Source organism: Jaculus jaculus, chromosome 11, assembly GCF_020740685.1.
Source record: "Jaculus jaculus isolate mJacJac1 chromosome 11, mJacJac1.mat.Y.cur, whole genome shotgun sequence".
Classification (NCBI taxonomy): domain Eukaryota; kingdom Metazoa; phylum Chordata; class Mammalia; order Rodentia; family Dipodidae; genus Jaculus; species Jaculus jaculus.
In genome coordinates, this window is record NC_059112.1 from 40,485,500 (window position 1) to 40,507,940 (window position 22,441).

Below are 22,441 nucleotides of genomic sequence, written 5' to 3' on the forward strand. Positions count from 1 at the left end.
ATACCCTTTCCATAGAAACGTCAAGGAGAATCTGGGAAAGATAGTGAAGTCATCTTTTTTCAGTTTGGCTTCTTTCCCCCACTCCATCCTCAGGCTGGCTGACATGCTGTCTAAGTAGGAAGAGTTTTTACTTGGCAGGGTGCTCATTTCTTAGGTTACTTCACCTTACATTTTAAAAAGATTTAATCATCAAAGATGTTTAGAGGGGTACATGGGAAATCCTTGATCATCATTTCTGATAGTTATGTAATGCATGGAGATTCAAAAACTATCAGGTTTCCCTGAACATTGTTTTTACTAAATTCAGAATCTGAATTCTAAATTTTTATTTCTAGGAAAGATCGAGATCGTGACCGGGATCGGGAAGATCGCTCTAAAGATCGAGACCGAGAACGAGATAGAGGAGATAGAGAACGGGAGAGGGAGAAAGAAAAGGAGAAGGAATTGCGAGCCTCCACTAATGCTATGCTCATCAGTGCCGGATTGCCGCCCTTGAAAGCTTCCCATTCAGCTCACTCAGCCCACTCTGCACATTCGACACATTCTACACATTCTGCCCATTCAGCACACACCGGCCATGCAGGGCACACATCACTTCCACAGTGTGTCAATCCATTCACCAATTTACCCCACACTCCTCGGTACTATGATATTCTAAAGAAGCGGCTTCAGCTCCCTGTTTGGGAGTACAAGGATAGGTTTACAGATATTCTCGTTAGACACCAGTCATTTGTCCTTGTTGGAGAAACTGGTTCTGGTAAAACAACACAGGTGAGTAATTTTGTCATGGTGAATACTTAACTATTGTGTGAACTTATGAAATGCTGCCTGTTGGTCTTGGTGGTCATTTGTCTGTTGTGATTTGCTTATTCTCACATTGTCTCATGAGTCGGGATCTGATAGGAAGTAGTTAAGGCTTCCAGTTCTGTTCCACACACCATGGCAGTGATCACCTCCAGCCCACCACAACCTGGAACAGTGCAGGATTGGGGAGGGACACAGTTCTGTAGTGCTTGTGTGAAGAGACCTGAACCATTGTGGTATTTTATTGTTTTGTTTTTATTAATAATTTTAAACTATGTGATAAGAGCTATCTCAAAAAGTATAACTACTAAAGGCATAAAGTCTCTACTTGTGACATTCAGCTGTCTGCCTCCCCATGCAACATAGTACTACAACTACTACTTGAAGCCAGATAGCCATGTCTTCCATAGGGAGCATATCACATTACCTTCTATAAGCATGTATTACGAGAGCATGATACACACCTGAGAATCTTTTGGATTGTATGTACTAAACTTGAATCTTACAAATTTGACAGTTTCAAAATGATGTTTGTGCACTTTTAATATGTGTTTTGCTTAGTAAGGCTAACCATCTTTTCATATGTTGTGACCTGAACCATCAGTATAAAGAATTTCTTTGGATTACGGAAGTCTCTGGCCATTTGGAAAAATGGGAAAATACTGAAAGAATCTAATGACTACCATCTGTCTTAATGCAGAGTTTTACTCTCGTGCTTCCTACTAGCTTGTTTTCCAAGTTCATATACATGTGAGCATTTGTAATTGAGCTATTTCTATACCTGCTTGCCTTTCTAATGGTATTCTCTTTAGAAATAGGAACTGATCTATTAGTTGAGTGGTTCCCTGAATACTGTCTAGGAAGCCTGGAAAGTCTCTGAAATCCTTTTGAAGGATTCAACAATTTTCTTTGCTTCCAATAGTAGAGGGCTGGGAGGATGGTCTAGTGGTTAAAGGCACTTAATTGCAAAGCCTGTCATTCCCAAGCTGCTCATGTAGGCTAAAAGCAAACAGTACCCCAAGTTTCTGCTGTTGGTTTGTAAGGGCAAGAGACTTTGAGGTACACCCACCTGCACTGCAAATTTTAGTATCTTTTAAACCCACAATAAAGCAATACAATGAATGTATCCACATATAATGTCAGTCATGCCAGACATTAGAGGTTTATAACCATGAAAACAGTACATGCCACTAGATTGTTGTTTTTCGTTTGTTTGTTTTCATAGAAAACAGTTGTTTATATATATAATAGGTATTTTTTTTTAATAATTTTGTGTTTTGTTGAGGTAGAGTTTAGCACTAGCCCAGACTGATCTGTAATTCACTATGTAGTCTCAGGGTGGTCTTGAACTCATAGCGATCCTCTTACTTCTACCTCCCAAGTGCTAGGATTAAAGGTGTGCACCACTTATGCCCAGCCGTAATGGGTTTTTATAAATAATTTAGCCTTCTTGCAAATAACAGATTTTCCAATTGCATTAAATTACTACTTTTTTATTTTTTGTGTATGTGCTGCCAAAGCGAGCACTACTTTAACTTTTTTAATTTATTTATTTTACTTTTGGTTTTTCGAGGTAGGGTTTCACTCTGGCCCTGACTGACCTGGCATTAACTATGTAGTCTCAGGGTGGCCTTGAATTCACGGTGATCTTTCTACCTCTGCCTCTCGAGTGTTCCACCACGTCTGGCAATTATTTATTTATTAGAGAGAGATTGCACGCAAGAGCAAATGGCAGATTGAGAGAGTGGGCACGACAGGTCCTCTAGCCATTGCAAATGAACTCCAGATGTTTGCACCACTATGTGTATTGCCTTATGTGGGTACTGGGGAATCTAGCCTGGGTCCTTTGCCTTTGCTAACAAATGCCTTAACTACTAGGTTGTCTCTTCCAGCCTGTTTTTTTTTTTTTTTTTTTTTTTGAGGTAGGATTTTGTTCTAGCCCAGGGTGACCTGGAATTTACTATGTAGTCTCAGATTGGCCTTGAACTCACAATGATCTTCCTTCCTCTGCCTCCCAAGTGCTGGGACTAAAGGCACATGCCACCACCCAGCTCTTTTTGGCTGTTTTTTTTTTTTTTGTTGTTGTTGTTGTTGTTTTTTTCAAGGTAGGGTCTCACTTTCTATTCTAGTCCAGGCTGAGCTGCAATTCACTGTGTAGTCTCAGGGTGGCCTTGAACTCACAGTGATCCGCCTACTCTGCCTCCCAAAGTGCTGGGATTAAAGGTATGCTCTACCATACTTGGCTTTAAAAAGTTTTTTGTTTGTTTTTATTTATTTATTTGAGTGCGGCAGAGAAAGGGAGAGAGAGAATGGCCACACCAGAGCCTCCAGCCACTGCAAACGAATTCCACATGCATGTGCCATCTTGTATATCTGGCTTATGTGAGTCCTGGGGAGTTGAACCAAGGTACTTAGGCTTCACAGGCAAACACCTAAACCCCTAAGCCATTTCCTCAGCCCCTATTTTTTTAATGTATAATTTTATTGTTGACAACTTGTATATTTACAGATAGTAAACCATGATAACTCCCTTCTCGCCCCCTTCATAACTCCACTCTCCATCATATCCCCTCCCTCTCTCCATTAGTTTCTCTTTTATTTTGATGTCATCATCTTTTTCTCCTATTATGAGGGTCTTGTGAAGGTATTGCTAGGCACAGTGAGGTCGTGGGTATCCAGGCAAAATTCTGCCTGGACAGATGTGTCACTATTGCACCCATTGGCTCATTTGGCCTGGCTGGCAAAATATAAGGCCTTCAGTGTCTACTGTTGAGTATCTTCACTGTGATTACTCTTTCTCCCATTGAACTGCACACAAAATGGCTTCTTCCAGCTTTCTGTCAGCTGGTCTACATGGAGGTGGTTATCAGCTCAGTACCAGCAGGATTTCTCAGTGGCCTTACAGCTCAAGTACGTGGAGTCTTCAGCAATAGGGTCTTGCCATTTATTCCTGGTGGGAAACCAAGGGCCTTGGCAATGGCCTATAATGTTTTTGGGGCCTCAGGGACTTCTGTGGCCAACAACTCACTGGAAGGTATCCCATCCCTGGCACTGAAAATTTTCTAGCAACGATCTATGTCTCCTGAGTGTTCCATTGTCCAAAACCGAGGATTCCATATGATTTATTTATATCCCCTTAGATTTTGATTAGCCCTCCCTCTGCCTTTCCTTTACTCAATCTCTTCCTCTAACCTCATTTGGGCCTAATCTATTTTTCTACTTACATAATATACAATACCATCCTATTAAGTACCCCCTTCCTTTCTCTTCACTTTATATCTCCTTTCTAGCTTACTGACCTTTGCTGCTGTTTTCTTCCTACTTTGTCTGGATTATGTATGAATTAATTTAAAATGTCTTTAGGGCTGGAGAGATGGCTCAAGCGCTTGCCTGTGAAGCCTACGGATCCCAGTTCGAGGTTCGATTTTCCAGGACCCACATTGTGCTAGATGCACAAGGGAGCGCACATCTGGAGTTTGTTTGCAGTGGCTGGAGGCCCTGCCGTGTCCATATTTTCTCTTTCTCCCTCTCTCAGCCCCTTTCTCCTGTCGCTGTCAAATAAATAAAACTAAAATAATTTAAAAAATGTCTTTATAATCAGCTATTCGTTACTCTTGAACTTCATATTCCTTGGTTTCATAGTGTGTGTGTGGTTTTTGTGAAGGATAGGTGAAATGCAGTAGCTATAAACTCGTTTAGGCAACACACTGAGTCTATTTTATACTGGTATTTCATGAAGTTGAGTAGTTCATTTAAATCCTTTAAAGATATGTTTTCCTATTTTTGGTGGAGTTGCAGTCATCCCTTGCAGTTTTAGTTGTTAATAACATGTTACTTTTACTTGTGAGAGGGAGAGAAATAAGCAGATCAGGGAGAGAATGAGCACATCAGGAATGCTAGCCACTGCAAATGAACTCCAGAGCCATGTGCCATTTTGTGTATCTGCTTTTAAATGGTTGGCTTGGGAATCAAATTTGGGTTATTAGGTATTGCAGGCAGGGGCCTTAACTTCTGAGCCATCTTCCAGCCTGGACAAGTTACTCTTAAATTGCAGAAGCAATGTATCCAAAATATATACTAGTGCAACAAATGTGCCCCTTTGTTCCCTTTAGCATTAGAATCTTATGGATTTCAGAAGCCTTTTTCTGTCACTATGTAGTCTCTGGCTGGCCTTGAACTCTTCTTAGGTGCTTGAATTAAAGGCGTGTGTCATCACATTTGCCAGCTTTGGTAATAAAGACAAATTTATGCCTTGTTGTAATGGATTCTTTTTTGTTTTTTGCCGAGGTAGGTTCTCAGTCTAGACCAGGTTGACCTGGAACTTACTCTGTATTCCCAGGCTGTCCTTGAACTCACAGTAATCTTACCTCTGCCTCCTGAGTGCTGGGATTAAAGGTGTGGGCCAGCCTCCATCCCTGGTGGGTTCTTTTTTGTTTTTTCAAGGTAGGGTTTTTCTCTAGCCCAGGCTGACCTGGAATTCACTATGTCGTCTCAGGGAGTCCTTGAACTCAGCAATCCTCTTACCTCTGCTTCTTGAGTGCTGGGGTTATAGGTGTGTGCCACCATGTCTAGCTGAAATTTGAGATGGTACCTAAAGTGCTACCATTGTGCATGTGACTTAGGGGGAGGACGTCAAAGTCAGTCATTAGGAGCTAGCTTCGTTAAAGTTTATAGCTACAAGGGAATACTACTGCTTACATTTTGCGATTCAAATTGTAAATGCTTCAAAACTATGTTTGCTTAAACTTTTGTTTTGAAGCATTTGTTAGTTGGATGATTATTTTAATTGCATGGAGAAATAATGATAGAATAGTTTATTGGTAAGCATATTGATTGAGCAAGCCTTAGTAGATGTAACCCCCTCAGGAGTATAACTGTGTGCTGTGCATGACCACTTCTGGCTTAGAGACTTAGATAAATTTGAGTCAAATCTGTTGTTTGCAATGAAAGTAATTCATGTTAAAAAGTTGATATGCTGGTAAAGTTCAAATAATTTAAATGTGAAATTATTTGATAGATTCCACAGTGGTGTGTGGAGTATATGCGGTCATTACCAGGACCCAAAAGAGGAGTTGCCTGTACTCAGCCCAGAAGGGTAGCTGCCATGAGTGTGGCTCAGAGAGTTGCTGATGAAATGGACGTGATGTTGGGCCAGGAAGTTGGTTATTCCATTCGATTTGAAGACTGCAGCAGCGCAAAAACCATTCTTAAGTAAGTGCTCTATCCTAAACTGATTGTAGTTTTCTGCCACTAGTTAAAGAGATTTGTTGGTAGAATTAGCCACTTGTAGAATAATCTGAAAATAGATCTTCTTAGACTTGTCAGGTAATTTTTTGGGCGGGGGGGTTTCAAGGTAGGGTCTCACTAGCCCAGGCTGACCTGGAATTCACTATGTAATCTCAGGGTGGTTTTAACTCACTACAATTCTCCTATCTTGGCCTCACGTTCTGGGATTAGCGTGCACACCACCACGTCTGGCCCACTTCTTTTTTACTGTGGATTCTTTCTCTTACAACGTGTGTGTGTGTGTGTGTGTGTGTGTTATATACACACACATATATATGGTTAAGTAAAAATCAAAGGTCACAGTGGGTGCTATATGTTCTGTGAAGTGTTACTAATATAAATGTGAAGTTTTAGTAGATGTACTTTGTTCATTTAAATGATAGAAAAGTAAAAGTGTTAGTAAAAATGAACAGCTTTTGGAACAAATGATGTGTGGAGTGGGTTCTGATTTATTTGTGAATGAGGGGTTAATTATGCAGCTGTGAAGTATAATCACCATAACTGCCAAGGGGAGTGCTCTGTTTTGTATTCATGCCTCCTTAGGTTCTGCTTCCTCTCTGTAGCTGGCAGGCACCTGAGTGACTGGATTGCGCCTCTGTCTTGATCTTTATCTTACAGTTGCATAAGTAGTGATATGGTGTGAGAAATTACTGTTTTTGGTTGCTATTACTATTATGTACTGACAGGATATTAAATTTTTATTGTTGTTTTTTGAGTTTGGGTCTCACTCTGGCCCAGGCTGACCTGGAATTAATTATGTAGTCTTAAGGTGCCCTTGAACTCACAGTGATCCTCTTATTTGAGAGAGAGAAAGCAGCAGATAGAATGGATTGCCAGGGCCTCTAGCTACTGCAGACAAATTTCACATGTATGCACCACTTTGTGCATCTGGCATGGGTACTGGGAAATCAAATCTGGGTTCTTTGGCTTTGCAGGCCAGCCCCTTAACCACTAAACCATCTCTCTAGCCCTTAATGGGACATTTATAAGTCATTTTTAGAAGCAGGTTTTATCATGCTACAATTTCCTTGAATTTTATTTTAGGAAGACATTTTGAAACACAATTTTAAATAGTTGGTGACATAGGTCTCATGGCAGACATATATGCCATGTGATGGAATAAACAAGTCACCTGATGGGATTTTTTTAGAAAGCATATGAAAAATTTATGTACAAAAGTAGAATATCATTAAACCCTTGGATTAAGTCACCCATTCAAACATATGTTCTATTCATACCATTCTTGTTAATCCATATGCAAGCATTTCCCTGTTTCATTATTTCAAAAAACATAAATACCATAATTCATTTTAAGTATTATGCTGTCTGTTTTCTAGTTTTTTGTAGTTGTTTTGTTTTGTTACTGTTTTTCGAGGTAGGGTCTTGCTCTATCTCAGGCTGACCTGGAATTCACTATGTAGTCTCTCAGGATGGCCTTGAACTTAAGGTGATCTTCCCATCCCGGCCTCTAGTTGCACCCCTCTTTCCTTTCTTTTCTTCCCCTCCCTCCTCATCTCCCCTCCCCACCTCTGTAGGGTCTTGCTGGAGTCCAGGCTGACCTGGAATTCATTATGAAGTCTCAGGCTGGCCTTGAATTCACATTGATATCCTCCCTTTGTCTCCTAAATGCTGGGATTAAAGGTGAGTAGCAACTATGCCTGGCAGAGAGAGAGAGAGTGAGTGCAGAATGGCCCATACCTGCTGAAAAAGAACTCCAGATTCATGTGCCACTTTGTGTTTCTGGCTTTACGTGGATACTGGGTGATCACACTGGTTGTTAGGCTTTATGGCCAAGTGCCTTAACTGCTTAGCCATCTCTCCAGCCCTGGAAAGTTAACTTTTTTTTTAATTTTTTTTTATTTATTTGAAAGCGACAGAGAGAGAGAAAGAGGCAGATAGAGAGAGAGAATGGGCACGCCAGCACCTCTGGCCACTGCAAACGAACTCCAGACGCGTGCGCCCCCTTGTGCATCTGGCTAATGTGGGACCTGGGGAACCGAGCCTCGAACCTGGGTCCTTAGGCTTCACAGGCAAGCACTTAACCGCTAAGCCATCTCTCCAGCCCTTAACTTTTTTTTTAAGAGCACCACTATTTTCTTTGGCGATCGGGTCTTATATAGCCATGTTTGCCTCACTTGCTGTGTGAAAGGGAGGAAGATACTGAACCCCTCTCCCTCCTTTTTTTCTTCAGGGCAGGGTCTCACTCTAGCTCAGGCTGACCCAGAATTCACTATGTCTCAGACTCCTACCTCTCTCTGCCTCCCAAGTGCTGGGATTAAAGTTTTGCACCACCACACCCATCTTTAGTTTTGGATACATCTATCATTTCAGTGGAGCTTTATTCACTTAATATTTAATAGTTCTGAAATCCTCTTTATGTTTGTCTTAAACCTTAAACTGTATCTTTGGGGAGTGTGGTAATTTGAATATATGGCCCCAATATATTCAGTGTTTTGTTAGCTTGTAGTTTGGATCTGCAGCCACCTGGCTGGAGGCAGTATCACTGGGCAGATCTTAAAGTGTGGTGGTGGGTTTGAGATTTCAGTCTAAAGATAATGCAAAGTGTGCCTTGCTGGAGTTCCTGGAGTGTGCTGTACGATGTGGCTTTTGGCTTTTGATTGTACTTCTCTCTGTGCTTGGACCTGTGAAGGCAGGCCAGCTTCTTCTGCCATTATGGAACTTCTCCTGGATATATAAGTGTTAATAAATCCCTTCCTTCATAACTGTGCCTGGTCTGGAAGTTCATCTCTGTGAACCTGAAGCGCTACCATTGCTAATTTGTAATTACACTAAAATTGGCAATATTTGTATGAAATCATTGCTTTTTGTTTAATTTTGTTTTTTCGAAGAAGGTTCTCATTCTGGCCCGGGATGACCTAGAATTCACAGTGTAGGTTCAGTCTAGCCTGGAGCTAGGATTAAAGGCATGGTCACACCCAGCTTTATTATCATTAAATGTCCAAGGACTTGAGGAAAATACTGGGTGGATTTTTCTTCATCTCTAGTAAGAATATGATTAGATATTTGCTTCATTGTGTCAAATTTTTCTTAGTAAGTTGCAGTTGAGTAGAGAACAGAATCTGGAAATTGAGTTAGGTGTAATATAAAATTAATAAGAAAAATAATATTCCTAGTGGTAGTTTTAATTGATAAGCATTGTTTTATGACTGCCTAGATAGAATTGGTATGATAATGTATTGTCTTATGATAACCCTAATATTAAAAATAGCTGAATCAAACATTTGTCCTCCCTTTTTTTTCATATTTTTCTTTTTTCAGGGTAGGGTCTTGTTCTAGCTCAGACTGACCTAGAATTCACTATGTAGTCTCAGGGTGTCCTTGAACTCATGGCGGTCCTCCTACTTTTCCCTCCCAAATGCTGGGATTAAAGATGTGCACCACCATGACTGGCTTGCTTGCCTGCCTTTATTTCATTTATTTATTTGACAGGGTAGAAAGAGGAGGAGAAAATGGGCTCACCAGGCCCTGTAGCCTCTCCAAGTGAACTTCAGATGCGTGCACCACCTTGTACATCTGACTTTACGTGGGTTTTGGGGATTGAACCTGAGTTCTTTGGCTTTGCCAGCAAGTGTCTTAACCACTAAACTATCTTTCCATCCCTACACTCTTTTTTAGCTTTTTCATATAGGCATCAAGTGCCTATATACCTGTTACATCTGAAACTAAGTTTTCACCACAAAAGAATAGTAAAGAGGACTAAATGCCACAGATTTCCTTCCCCCCATCGTCTCACTCTAGCCTAGACTGACTTGGAATTCACTAGAGTCCAGGCTGACTTCACACTCAGAACAATCTTATTTCTGATTTGGGAGTGATATGTGCTACCACACCCCCCTACAGATTCTTTTTATTTTATTTCATTTTTTTATGTTTCAAGAGAGAGAATGAGAATGGGCACACTAGGACCTCCAACCACAACAAACTCCAGATGCATGTGCTACCTTGTGCATCAGGCTTTATATGGGTACTGGAGAATTGAGCCTGGGTCCTCGACTTTGCCAACAAGTACCTTAACTGTTAAGCCATGTATCCCGCCCCTTGCATATTATTCATGAATGATTCAGAACTTAGCTAAATTTGTGTACTTTTTTGGTTTTTCGAGGTAGGGTTTTGCTCTACAGGAGGCTGACCTGGAATTGACTGTGTAGTCTCTGTGGCCCCAAACTCTGCAGCCATCACCTACTTCTGCCTCCCAAGTGCTGGGATTAAAAGGTGTGTGCCTCAATGCCAGGGTAAATTTGTGTAGTTACTATTTTTTTAAATATTTTATTTGAGAGAGAGAGGCAGATAGAAAGAGAATGGACATGCCAGGAACTCTAGCCACTGCAAACAAAGAGTTATGCAGTCAGGTGTGGTGGGTGGTGCGTGCCTTTAATCTTAGCACACAGGAGGCAGAGGTAGGAGGATTGCAGTGAATTCAAGGTCACCCTGGGACTATATAGGTAATTCCAGGTCAGCCTGGGCTAGAGGGAGCCCTACCTTGAAACCCCACCCCACGTTCTCCCTATAAAGATTGTGTCCAAAGGTAATTTCTCCAGTGCTTAGTATACATTTTTAAAACCTATTTAAAGATTCTTTTTAAAATTTAACTACTTAATTAATTTTATATTTTGTTTTTTCAAAGCATGGCTTCGCTCTAATCTAGGCTAACCTGGATTCACTACAAAGTCTCAGGGCAGCCACAAACTCAAGGGCAAAAAAATCCTCCTACCTGTGTCTTCTGAGTGCTGGGATTAAAGGCATGTGCCACCACACCCAGCTAATTTTATGTTTTTACATTTATGTATTTATGACAGAAAAAGAGGGAGAGAGAGGTAATGGGTGTGCCAGGGCCTCCAGCCACTGCAAACGAACTCCAGATGCGTGCACCCCCCCTTTGTGCATCTGGCTAACGTGGGTCCTAGGGAATTGAACCTGGATATCCTTTGGCTTTGCAGGCAAACGCCTTAACTGCTAAGCCATCCCTTGAGCCCCCTATTTAAAATTCTAAGTTTGGAACGAGGCATGGTGGCACACGTCTTTAATCCCAGCACTCAGGAGGCAGAGGTAGGAGGATTGCCTTTGAGTTTGTGGCCGCCCTGAGACTACATAGTGAATTCCAGGTCAGCCTGTCCTAGAGTGAAACCCTACCTTAAAAAACAAAACAACAAAAACAAACAAACAAACAAAAAGCTTGTCCTTGTATGGCAGCACACAAGCACTGGGAAGTCAGAGAGGTTCACTGAGTTTCAGGTCAGCCTGGGCTAGAGTGAGACCCTCCCTCAAAAAAAACCAAGAATAGCAAAAATCTAAGTTTGATATTGTGCTACTTTCAAAGGATCAATGCCACAGTGATTCTAGACTGCTTAAATAGCTACTGAGGCGTCAGATAAGTTGGGAAAAGATTTTCCTATTTTGTTTGATGGCGACTGTGTCTGACCATTTGTACTGAAGTATTAACAACTTGTCTTCCTGTTGCTGTCTTGAGGGGAGCTAGAGAACAGACCAGTAAATGATAATGGAACAGGTAAGAATATCAAGATAGTCTTGATAGTCAACACATCATATTTGATCTTGGTGGGAGAAGACATAGGTGTCATTTACTGTCTTTGCTGTTAGATTTGTAAGTTTAACAGTTTCATTCTTGCTGGGCATGGTGGTGCATGTCTTTAATCCCAACACTCAGGAGGCAGAGGAAGGAACTTTTTTTAAGGGAGTTGATAATTTTTAGCAATATTTGGGGTGGCTTTGTTTGTAGTTAGTTTTATTGGTATTTGAGGTGATAAAATTTTTCCTTCAGCTGCAAATTAAGGGATAATTTTGATATTGAGGGAATCTATTTATCATGTGGTACTTAGCAATGCCCAGCACTATTGACTGAATTACTAGGTATAGTAGGAAAATGTATACATAACTGGTCCTTATCTTTTGAAAGTGAATAAAAATTTCAGATTGAAATTAACTCATCTGAGACACGATTTTGGGCTTATATGAGAGAATTTGAGAATTCAGTTCAGAAGGAGATTTTGTTTTGTTTTGTGGTACTAGGGATTAAGCCCAGCCTCAGACATGGTGGGCAATTGCTCTACCACTGACTCTCTAGTCAAGGATTTCTTCTTAAGTCCACACCTGAGTTGAAAAGGATTGAGGTTCAAGGGTGATAGCATTCCAGGCATATTGGGTAGCTTAAAATTTTTTTTCCTGAAAAGTTAAAACTTTTATTTTTAAGACTTGGAAAAAGGAGAAAATACTGAGAGCTCCTGTCATGTGGAAGTCAGGTAGGGAGAAAGTGCTTGAGGAGAAAATACAGAGAGCTGTCATGTGAAAGTCAGGTGGGGAGAAAGTGCTTGAGAGGGGGCAGGGGATGGTGTGGGTGTGTGTGTTTGTGTCTGTGTGTGTGTGTTTTGATGGAGGATCTCACTCTATCTCAGGCTGACCTGGAATTCACCATGTAGCCTCAGGGTGGCCTTGAACTCTCAGCAGTCTTGCTATTTCTGTCTCTCAAGTGTTGGGTTTAAAGGCATATGCCCTTGTGCCCAGCTTTTATTTATTTATATATATGTATATGTATATATGGTGTGTTGTAAATACAAGCATAGAGGAAGAGAGACAGAATGGGCACATCAAGGCTACCTGTTGCTGTTGTGTGTCACGTTGTGCATCTGTCTTTACGTGAGTTCTGGGAAATTGAACCATGAGTCTGAGGTCACCCTGAGACTATGTAGTGAATTCCAGGTCAGCCTGGGCCAGAGCAAGACTCTACCTTGAAAAAAAAAAGAGTTCTGACAAAAAGAAGAAAAAGTTGTTACCCTAAAAATAGATTTTTATTTGCTTTTGTAATTCTTCTAAAGCCAAGTTGATTTTTCTGCTTAACTTGTTAAGATTAGGCTTTTGTCTGGGCTAGGGGATAGCTCACTGGTTAAAGGTACTTGATTTTGAAGCCTGATGGCCCAGTTTCAATTCTCTAGTACTCACATAAAACCAGATGCTAAAAGTGACCTGTGAATTTGCAGTTCAGCAATATGCTCAGGCATTTGTGTACATGTACTTAACATACACACGCACGCATTTTTTTTTTTTTTTTTTTTTTTAAGGATTGGTTTGGGGGCTGGAGAGATGGCTAACTGCAAAGCCAAAGGACCCAGGTTCAACTTCCCAGGACCCACATAAGCTCAATGCACAAGGTGGCTCATAAGTCTGGAGTTCATTTGCAGCGGCTGAAGGCTCTTGTGCCCATTCTCTCTCTCTTTCTGCCTCTCTTTTTTTCTCTCTCTCAGCCTCATTTTCTGTCAAATAAAATATTTTTTTTTAGGCACTTACCCACTTTATACAATGCCAACATTTTAGAATATATGGAATGGGACCTATAATATCTTAGCTTTCTATAATTGATAATGAAACTCGTGAGAGTATGAGATGATTTTGTTTGTTTCTGTGTTAGGGTCTCTAGCCTAGTCTCGGCTGACCTGGAATCTACTGTGTCTCATGCTGTCCTTGATTCTTCTACCTTTACCTCCCAAGTGCTAGAATTAGAGGTGTGTGCTACCATGCCTGGCCTTTATTACATTTTTGATAACATTGTTTGGAGCCAGGCTTGGTGTAGAGTGCATTTTGAATCCCAGCATATTGGAGGCTAAAGTAGGAGAATCTCTCTGAGTTTCAGACAAGCCCGAGCTACAGAGTGAGTTCCAGGTCAGCCTGTGCTTCAAAAACAAACAAACAAAAAGCAGGACTGGAGCCAGTGAGTTGGCACACACCTTTAATCCCAGCACTTGGGAGGCAGAGAGAGGTAGGTGGATCTCTGTGAATTCGAGGCCACCCTGAGATTACATAGTGAATTCCAGGTCAGCCTGGGCTAGTGTGAGACCCTACCTCGAAAAACAACAGCAAAAAACTGGGCTGGAGAGATGTTCACTGATTAAGGACCCTAGGTTGCAAAACCTTAATGGCTCAGGTTTGAGTTCCCATATCTGCATAAAGCCAGATGTGGCATATGTGTTTGGAGAGATTGCTATTTTAAGAAGTGCCCCAAATTTGAACTAGTCCAGGATATAACTTGTTTCAGTAAGCTGTGTAACTAGTTTTGCAATTAAAAAGTTAACTGCTTTTGAAACCGGTGTTCTCTCCCCCAAATTGGAAAAGAATTGCTTTTGATTATCTTAAGAGACCCTCCAGGTTATAAAGTGTCACTTTCTCATTAGTTTCTCTTCACACAACATACTGTATATTATATAATATGATGCTGGTGACACTTAACTGTACACATCTTGTGGTATGGTTCATGCCCAGATAAACCAGGGACAACCTAGGAATTGTCTCTGATGTGGAAGGTAGGGTTTGAGTTTGTTTAGCCACTTAACAGTGTATAAAAGTGGTTTGCAAATTTGAATAAACTAATTTGTGGCACTTAAAACATGTCAGTCTCATACAGCTTAGTGTATTATAACAGACATTGTGAATTATTGGGACTCCTCATAATGAATTAGCTAATTAAAGGTCCACTTGTGTTCTTTTACTAGTTAGTGAAGTATTGATCTGATAAAGGTTGAGTAAATGCTACTGAAATAACATCCAATCATCTTTCCCTACAAAGTTAGCGGATTGCCTAGTCTGAAGACAATTGCTATATGTGCTCAAATAGATCAAGGAACTTCTGAAGCATCTAAAAGCTACAGTGTTACTGACTTATGCTGGACTATTAAGTCATTGAGTTAGTTTAGTTGGCAGTGTTTGCTTTTATACATTTACATAAAATTTTGTATCTGATAACTGTTGTTGATATAAGAAATAATAATGGTTTATTTTTTTAAATACCAAAGAAGAAACAGTACATAAATAATCACTTTAAATCTCAGCACCCACAAGATGAGGGACAGGAAGATTGCCACAAGTTCAGGTCAACCTCAGTTATCTAATGAATTCTAGGCTGCCAGGATTACATAACTAGTACTTTTTTTGGTATGTGGAATAGAATGAAGTTGGTGGGCTTGTTTCAAGTGTTGGAGTAAATTTTGGAGGTTTATATGAAATAGAGGGATTCACTATACAGTCAGTTCAACTTAGTGTTTGGTATTAGCTGAAAATAATCAAGTTGATTCATGAAAGATTAGGTTAGATTAGACTAATGAAAAAGCCAGATTGAGGCTGGGGAGATGGTTCAGTGTTTAAAGGCTCTTCCTTGTGAAGTCTGATAGCCCAGGTTGGAATCATCAGCCATCCATGTAAAAGCCATTCACATAACATTGCACAAAGGGCTGGAGAGATGGTTTAGTGGTTAAAGGCACTTGCTTGCAAAGCCTAAGGACCCAGGTTCGATTCCCCAGGACCCATGTAAAGCCAAATGCACGAAGTGGCACGTGTATCAGCTGTTCTTTTGCAACGGCAAGAAGCCCTGGCATACCCACCCATTCATTCTCATTCATTTTCTCTCTCTCCCCTTCAAATAAACGAAATATTTTTAAAAATGGCTGTTCATATGTAGGGCCAAAAATACCCTGTACTACCCCACACATATGCTGATAAGTAAATAAAAATTTAAAAAGGTAAAAAATCACAGCCAGAGCTGGAGAAGTGGCTTAGCAATTAAGATGCTTGCCTGCAAGTCAAATAACCCAGGTTCAGTTCCCCAGGACCTACATAAGCCACAAGGTTACACTTGCATTTGAGTTAGTTTGCAGTGGCTGGAATATCTGCACCCATTCTCTCTTTCTCTACCCTCCCTCTCTAATCAGTACATAAAATAAAAAGTTTTTTAAAAAGCAGAGCCAGATTAATGAAATCATAAGTGGTTAATGGATTTTATTTAGCTGTATCATGAATTGTGCCTTTAATATTTAAAGGCTTCTTGTGCTTTAGTCCAGGTGTTAAATTTGAGAATAGCTACTTTTATTAGTAACAGCAGAGGCCATAATGAACCAAGACATGATTGACCCTTTCTGTAACATTGTATAAACCACTTTTGCTCTGACACTGATTGTACACAGTGTTCTCCTGTGATGGCTAGACTGTGTCTTCACTATGTTGTCTTGAGTCATTTGTAAGCTGTGTGTGTCTTTCTGGTTTATCAGTCAGTCTGATGTCATTTGTTTTCTAGTTGTCTTCCATTTATACATTTGCTTTTCTCTGGTGGTATTGTTACCCCTCAGTTCCAGAGTCTTTTTTTTTTTTTTTTAAGTATTTTACTTATTTATGTGAGAGAACGGGTGAAGGAGATGCAGATAGAGAGAATGGGCATCCAGGGCCTCAAACCACTGCAAACACATGCACCACCTAGTACATCTGGCTTATTTGGGAATTGGGGAATCGAACCTGTGTCCTAAGGCTTTAAAAGCAAGTGTCTTAACTGCTAAGCCATTTCTCCAGCCCCCAGATACTTAATGAATTGATTTATTTTGTACTTCTTTAGAGCCATTATTGATTTGGAGGGTGGGATCTAGGTTCCTGCTCTTTCTATGCATCTCTACCAAAAGCTTGCTGTTAAGTTTATTGAATAAGAACTTTTTTTCTTTTATGCTGTGGCACTTGATATTCTCACCTGCAGCAGGGGTTGGGTGGGAGGGACTGCTGCATGTAGCAGGACCTGAATGTCTTGTGTTGCTATTACCCTGTTTGGTCTTGTGTTGAGTTGGAGTCTCCTTACTGATTCCAGAACTGGCGGTGCTCTGATGATTCTAGGTCTTTGCTCCCTTGTGGGATGGCGTTATTAGGTGTATGTGGCAACACTCGGGCATTTACATGGGATCTAGAGATTTTTAATTCTGGTCTCAGGCTATCATCCCACAGGAAACTTAACCACTGAGGGGGAGCACACTCCCTTCCCTCCAAAGATTTTTATTGACGCTTAATTTTACAATTGATTTATGAAGTAGTATGTTTGTCTTAGGCAAATATGTATTTCTTATTCTATGTGTTTCTCTTTTTTGGTCTGAAGTTATGTTTTAAAATGACATAAGAAGCAAACCAATGCCTTCTTTGTGAATATAGGTATATGACTGATGGGATGTTACTTCGAGAAGCTATGAATGATCCCCTCCTGGAGCGGTATGGTGTAATAATTCTTGATGAGGCTCATGAAAGAACACTGGCTACAGATATTCTCATGGGTGTTCTGAAGGAAGTTGTAAGACAGAGATCAGATTTAAAGGTAATTTGTACTATCCTTTAATTGTTACATATGTGCATGCATTTAAAGTTAAGGAACACTGATCTGATTAACTGTTAAATAACTTGAAAGAAACGTTCAAGTACTTAGGTTGGTCTATGGCTTTGCTAAATTTTAATTTGGGGGGGTTCACTGAACTAATGAACTAATCTCTTGTTGTTAACCTCCTTTCCTATATCTTTATTTTAGTCTTACAGGTGTATTTCTCCTGTGTTTTGGGGAATGTGTGTGGCATGCATATGTATATGTGCATGTTCACCCATCTGGGTGGTGTGCACATGTGCCTGATACTAGGTGTCTTTTTTTTTTTTATTAAGGTAGGATCTCACTCTGGTCCAGGCTGACCTGGAATTCACTATGTAGTCTCAGGGTGGCCTCGAACTCAACAGTGATCCTATGTGTGCATCCCAAGTGCTGGGATTAAAGGCGTGCACCACCACGCCCTGCCCTAGGTGTCTTTTATAGCTCCCCCCTTACTTTTGTGAGACAGTGTCGCACTAATAAATTGAGACTAGTCACCAAGCTTTGAGGATTCTCGTGCCTCTACTTTCTCAGCACTGGGATTAAAGGTGATCATCCAACCTCAGTGCTTTACCCACAGCAATTTCCTACTTTCTAGCAATCTATTGTAAGTCATATCTTTTTTAAAAAAATTTATTTATTTATTTGAGAGTGACAGACAGAGAGAATGAAGCAGATGGAGACAGAGAATGGGCGCGCCAGGGCTTGCAGCCTCTGCAAATGAACTCCAGACGCGTGCGCCACCTTGTGCATCTGACTAACTTGGGTCCTGGGGAATTGAGCCTCGAACCAGGGTCCTTAGGCTTCACAGGCAAGCACTTAACCACTAAGCCATCTCTCCAGCCTCCATATCTCCCTATCTTTTCTAAACCACCAAAGTTCTTTAATAACTAAGTCACATACTTTTCTTTGACCATGCTTTCATTAAAAACTTATTTAAAAATATTTTTTTATTTGTTTGATAGAGAGAGAGAGAAATGGGCAGACAGGCAGGGAGGGAGTATGAACAAGCCAGGGCCTCCTACCACTGCAGATGAACTCTAGACTTGTGTGCCATTTTGTGCATCTGGCTTTGTGTGGGTAGGAAATTGAATTCAGGCTTCTGTGATTTGCAAGCAAGTGCCTTTTCTTTAGCCAGACACCTTTTTCTTAAGGCTGAAATATTTGTCCTAAAGTCCCAGGTTCTCATCACAACATAAACCTAGTGTAACTGAGAGTGGGAATAAGTACACAGGACCTTAGAAATAGATTAATAGTTAAGAACTATAGCAGAGCCTAAGGAGCTGGCTTAGTAGTTAAAGACACTTGTTTGCAAAGCCTGTCTACCCAGGTTAATTCTCCAGCCACCCACATAAAGCTGGGAGGGTATTGGTTTAACAGCAGCAGCAAGAGACCGTGTGCATATATATATGCAAATAAGTTTTTTTGTTTGGTTGGTTTTTGTTTTTTCGAGGTAGTGTCTCATTCTGGCCCAGGCTGACCTGGAATTAACTTTTGTAGTCTCAAGGTGGCCTCGAACTCACAATTATCTTCCTACCTCTGCCTCCTAAGTGCTGAGATTAAAGGTGTGTGTTGCCATACCCCATTTTTTTATTTACTTATTTTTATTTATATAAGGTTTTGAAAACTGGGACTGGAGAGATGGCTTAGTGGTTAAGGTGCTTGCCTCCAATGCCTAAGGACCCAGGTTCGATTCCCCAGTACTTAAATACACAGTGGCCATGCATCTGAAGTTCGCTTGCAGTGGCCAGAGGCTCTGGCATGTCCATTCTCTGTCTCTGTACTTGAATGTAAAAAGTAACTTTTTAAGAAGAACTTCAATATAATAGGTATATACTTTTAATATGTTATTTTTATTTATTTATTTGACAGAGAGAAAGAGGGGGAGAGAGTGATAATGGATGCACCAGGGCCTCCAGCCCCTGCAAACAAACTCCAGATGCATGTGCCCCCTTGTGCATCTGGCTATCATGGGTCCTTTGGCTTTGTAGGCAAATGCCTTAACTGCTAAGCCAACCCTCCAGCCCTGTAGTAGATACTTATAATGATTGTGGATATTTTAAGGCAGGTCTCTAGCTCAGGCTAACCTAACAAGGTATATAACTGATGGTGGCCTTGAACTCCTGATTCTCTTGATTTTACCCCCCAAGTGCTAGGATTATCACCATGTGAATCTTTTAATTGTTTATGTAATAATATAGTTTACATTGGAGGAAAGTGGCTGCATAAATTGTGTGGCCCTATTCCCGAACAGTTTTGCTTTTCCCTGTGACATTTTGTGGTGGTATGAAGAGTGTTCTTTACTTCTGGGGTTTTCCAAAGTATGTTGTGCTCATTATAGATACCTAAGGAGAATTGAGTAATTTTTTTGTATCTGGTCAACCATTTGAATTTATCCTTCATATTCTTCCTGCTTTGCCCCATTTAAAAATTGTTAGAATAAAGCCGGGCATGGTGGTGCACACCTTTAATCCCAGCACTCAGGAAGCAGAGGTAGAAGGATTGCCGTGAGTTCGAGGCCACCCTGAGACTCCATAGTGAATTCCAGGTCAGCCTGGGCTAGAGTGAGACCCTACCTCGAAAAACAAAAACAAAAATTGCTAGAATAAATTTTGTAATCATTATGCACTACTATTTTTTTCATTGTTCTCTTATGACTAATGGCATGTATCCCTTATAGGCACTGTTTTTTCATTTTTTTGGTTTTATGAAGATTTCTTATAGCTCTTACTGAGTATTTCTAAGTATTTTAAAGGGCTGTAAATTAACCAAGGCTCAGCCTTTTTAATTTACTTGCAGGGGTAGAGAAAATATGAACATGGTAGAGCATCTTGCCACTGTAAACAAAATCCATATTCATAATGATGCTTTCAATTTGTGGAGACCATGTAAGAATCCTTAAAAATAATTTCAAAGTAGTAATTGGCTGTTTTTCCTCCCCCAGGTTATAGTTATGAGTGCTACTCTAGATGCAGGGAAATTCCAGATTTACTTTGATAATTGTCCTCTCTTAACTATTCCTGGTCGCACACATCCTGTTGAGATCTTCTATACTCCAGAACCAGAGAGAGATTATCTTGAAGCAGCAATTCGCACAGTGATCCAGATACATATGTGTGAAGAAGAAGAAGGAGATCTTCTACTTTTCTTAACTGGTCAAGAGGTATCATTCTTTGCTTTAGCTTTCATATGCTATTTCTATGAAAGGGCTACTTTGAAGTTAACTTGGCATATATTAACCATATTCTTAGTGTTAGAAGTTTTTCTTCTACATGATTGTGAAGATAAATGTGTAAACCCTTTGTTTCTTTATACACTGGAAATACTTTTTGAAAACACTAGTTATTGTGCTCATTAATTAGCATAAATGTTGAATGGTCATAGAATTTCAAGATTTCACAACTACATTCTTTGGAGAAGCTCAGGATCTAAGCAGCATTTTGCTAAGGCATGTGTTTGCATCACCTCTTTGAAAATAGGCAGTTCTCACCAGTTACATGGCTTATGAACTTGCGTAATCTGTATCAGAATAGTCTTTTTTTTTTTTTTTAAGTTTTATTTCGTAGAGAGGGAGGGAGGCAAAAAGTGCCTTCAGCCAGTACAAATGAACACCAGATACATGTGCCTTCTTGTGCATCTGACTTACATGGGTCCTAGAGAATTGAACCTGGGTTGTTTAGTTTTTGCAGGCAAGTACCTCAACGACCAAGCTACTTCTCCAGCCCTAGAATATTCTTGTGTTTTGTTTAACCACTGTGGATTAGAAGGATAAAATGTCTTACTAGAACTTACTATTTTTTCCCCTATAGAAAGAAACACTATTTTGTGGTGTAGTATTTTCTAAACTTTTCAACAGTTTGTACCTGTTTGGTGTACTGGGAAGTTATCTGAATAAGCAATGTTAATGGGTTTCTTATTGGTTTTCTTTTGCTCTGTTGGACTTTGTGCATACATATCCAGTTACTTAAAAACGTTGAAACTAAGCTGGGAATGTCAGGGCATACTTTTAATCACCACCTCTCAGGAGACAGAGGTAGGAAATTGCTGTTCATTTTGAGTTCCAGGTCAGCCTGGGCTAGAGACTCCTCCCCCCCCACCAAATAAAACCAGTTTTCCAATTTGTTGAGTTTACTGTATTTCATAGAGGTATTCAAATTTAGGAAAACAAGAGTACCCACTTCCTAGAATCTACCCCTTAAACCTACCATATAAAAGTAAAACAGAAGCCGGGCGTGGTGGCGCACGCCTTTAATCCCAGCACTCAGGAGGCAGAGGTAGGAGGATCGCCATGAGTTCGAGGCCACCCTGAGACTACATAGTGAATTCCAGGTCAGCCTGAGCCAAAGTGAGACCCTACCTTGAAAAACCAAAAAAAAAAAAAATAAAATAAAAGTAAAAAAGTTCCACAAATAGAACAAAAAATAGTATACCCTACTAAAGACAGTCAATGAAATCTATGTAAAATAGATCCCCCCCCCGCCTTGAAAATATGGAGGAAAAACAAGGAAGTTTAGGATACACTGGTTCATGGTCCATCCTGAGTGTCTGCCTTGCTAGCAGCACCCTGTGTTAATTAGGGACCAGGTTCTAGAGCTATGTTGTTCAGTAGAACATTTTGCAATGATTAAAATATTTTTGCCTTTGTTGGGTGGCTTGTGTGAGGAGAGACCTAAGATTATTAATTTTATAGGATATAAAATTTAAATACTTCCATGTATTGACCTATCTATTTTTGGTTTTGTTTAGTACATTGGTTTTACCTTTTACTGTTTTTTTTCACGCTGAGGCTGACTTGGAATTCAGTCTGTATTCTCAGGGTGTCCTTGAACTCATGGTGATCCTCCCACCTCTGCCTCCCAAGTGCTAGGATTAAAGTGTGTGCCAATATGTCTGGCCTTGTGAGTAAATGCCTTTAAATGCTAAGCCATATTTCCAGCCGTAGGGATTTTCTTTTTGAATTTTCTTTGGTTGTAGCTATTGGACTTTTTTTTTTTTTTTTGTAATATAAAAGTTGGGCTTTCAAACAGATCACTGTTAAAGTCTGGAAATTTTAATTTTGTGGCATGTCATTGCAGACCATTTTATAGCATCCCCAGCCTCTACTCACTAAGTGTAACAACCAAAGATGCTTGCAGACATTTATGAAATGTCCTGTGGCGGGGGGTCCTA

The 22,441-nt window shown here is 40.3% G+C and overlaps 1 protein-coding gene across 1 annotated transcript in view; it reads left to right on the top strand.

Moving 5' to 3' along the window:
* The window catches only part of Dhx15 (DEAH-box helicase 15), a 62,640-nt gene that overhangs the window by 9,536 nt on the left and 30,663 nt on the right, over positions 1-22,441 (top strand). Inside the window, exons 2-5 of the mRNA XM_004656095.3 lie at positions 336-771; positions 5,822-6,015; positions 17,074-17,233; positions 20,217-20,435. Of these exons, the coding sequence (XP_004656152.1) occupies positions 336-771; positions 5,822-6,015; positions 17,074-17,233; positions 20,217-20,435 (1,009 nt within the window). The remainder of the gene's footprint in view (positions 1-335; positions 772-5,821; positions 6,016-17,073; positions 17,234-20,216; positions 20,436-22,441) is intronic.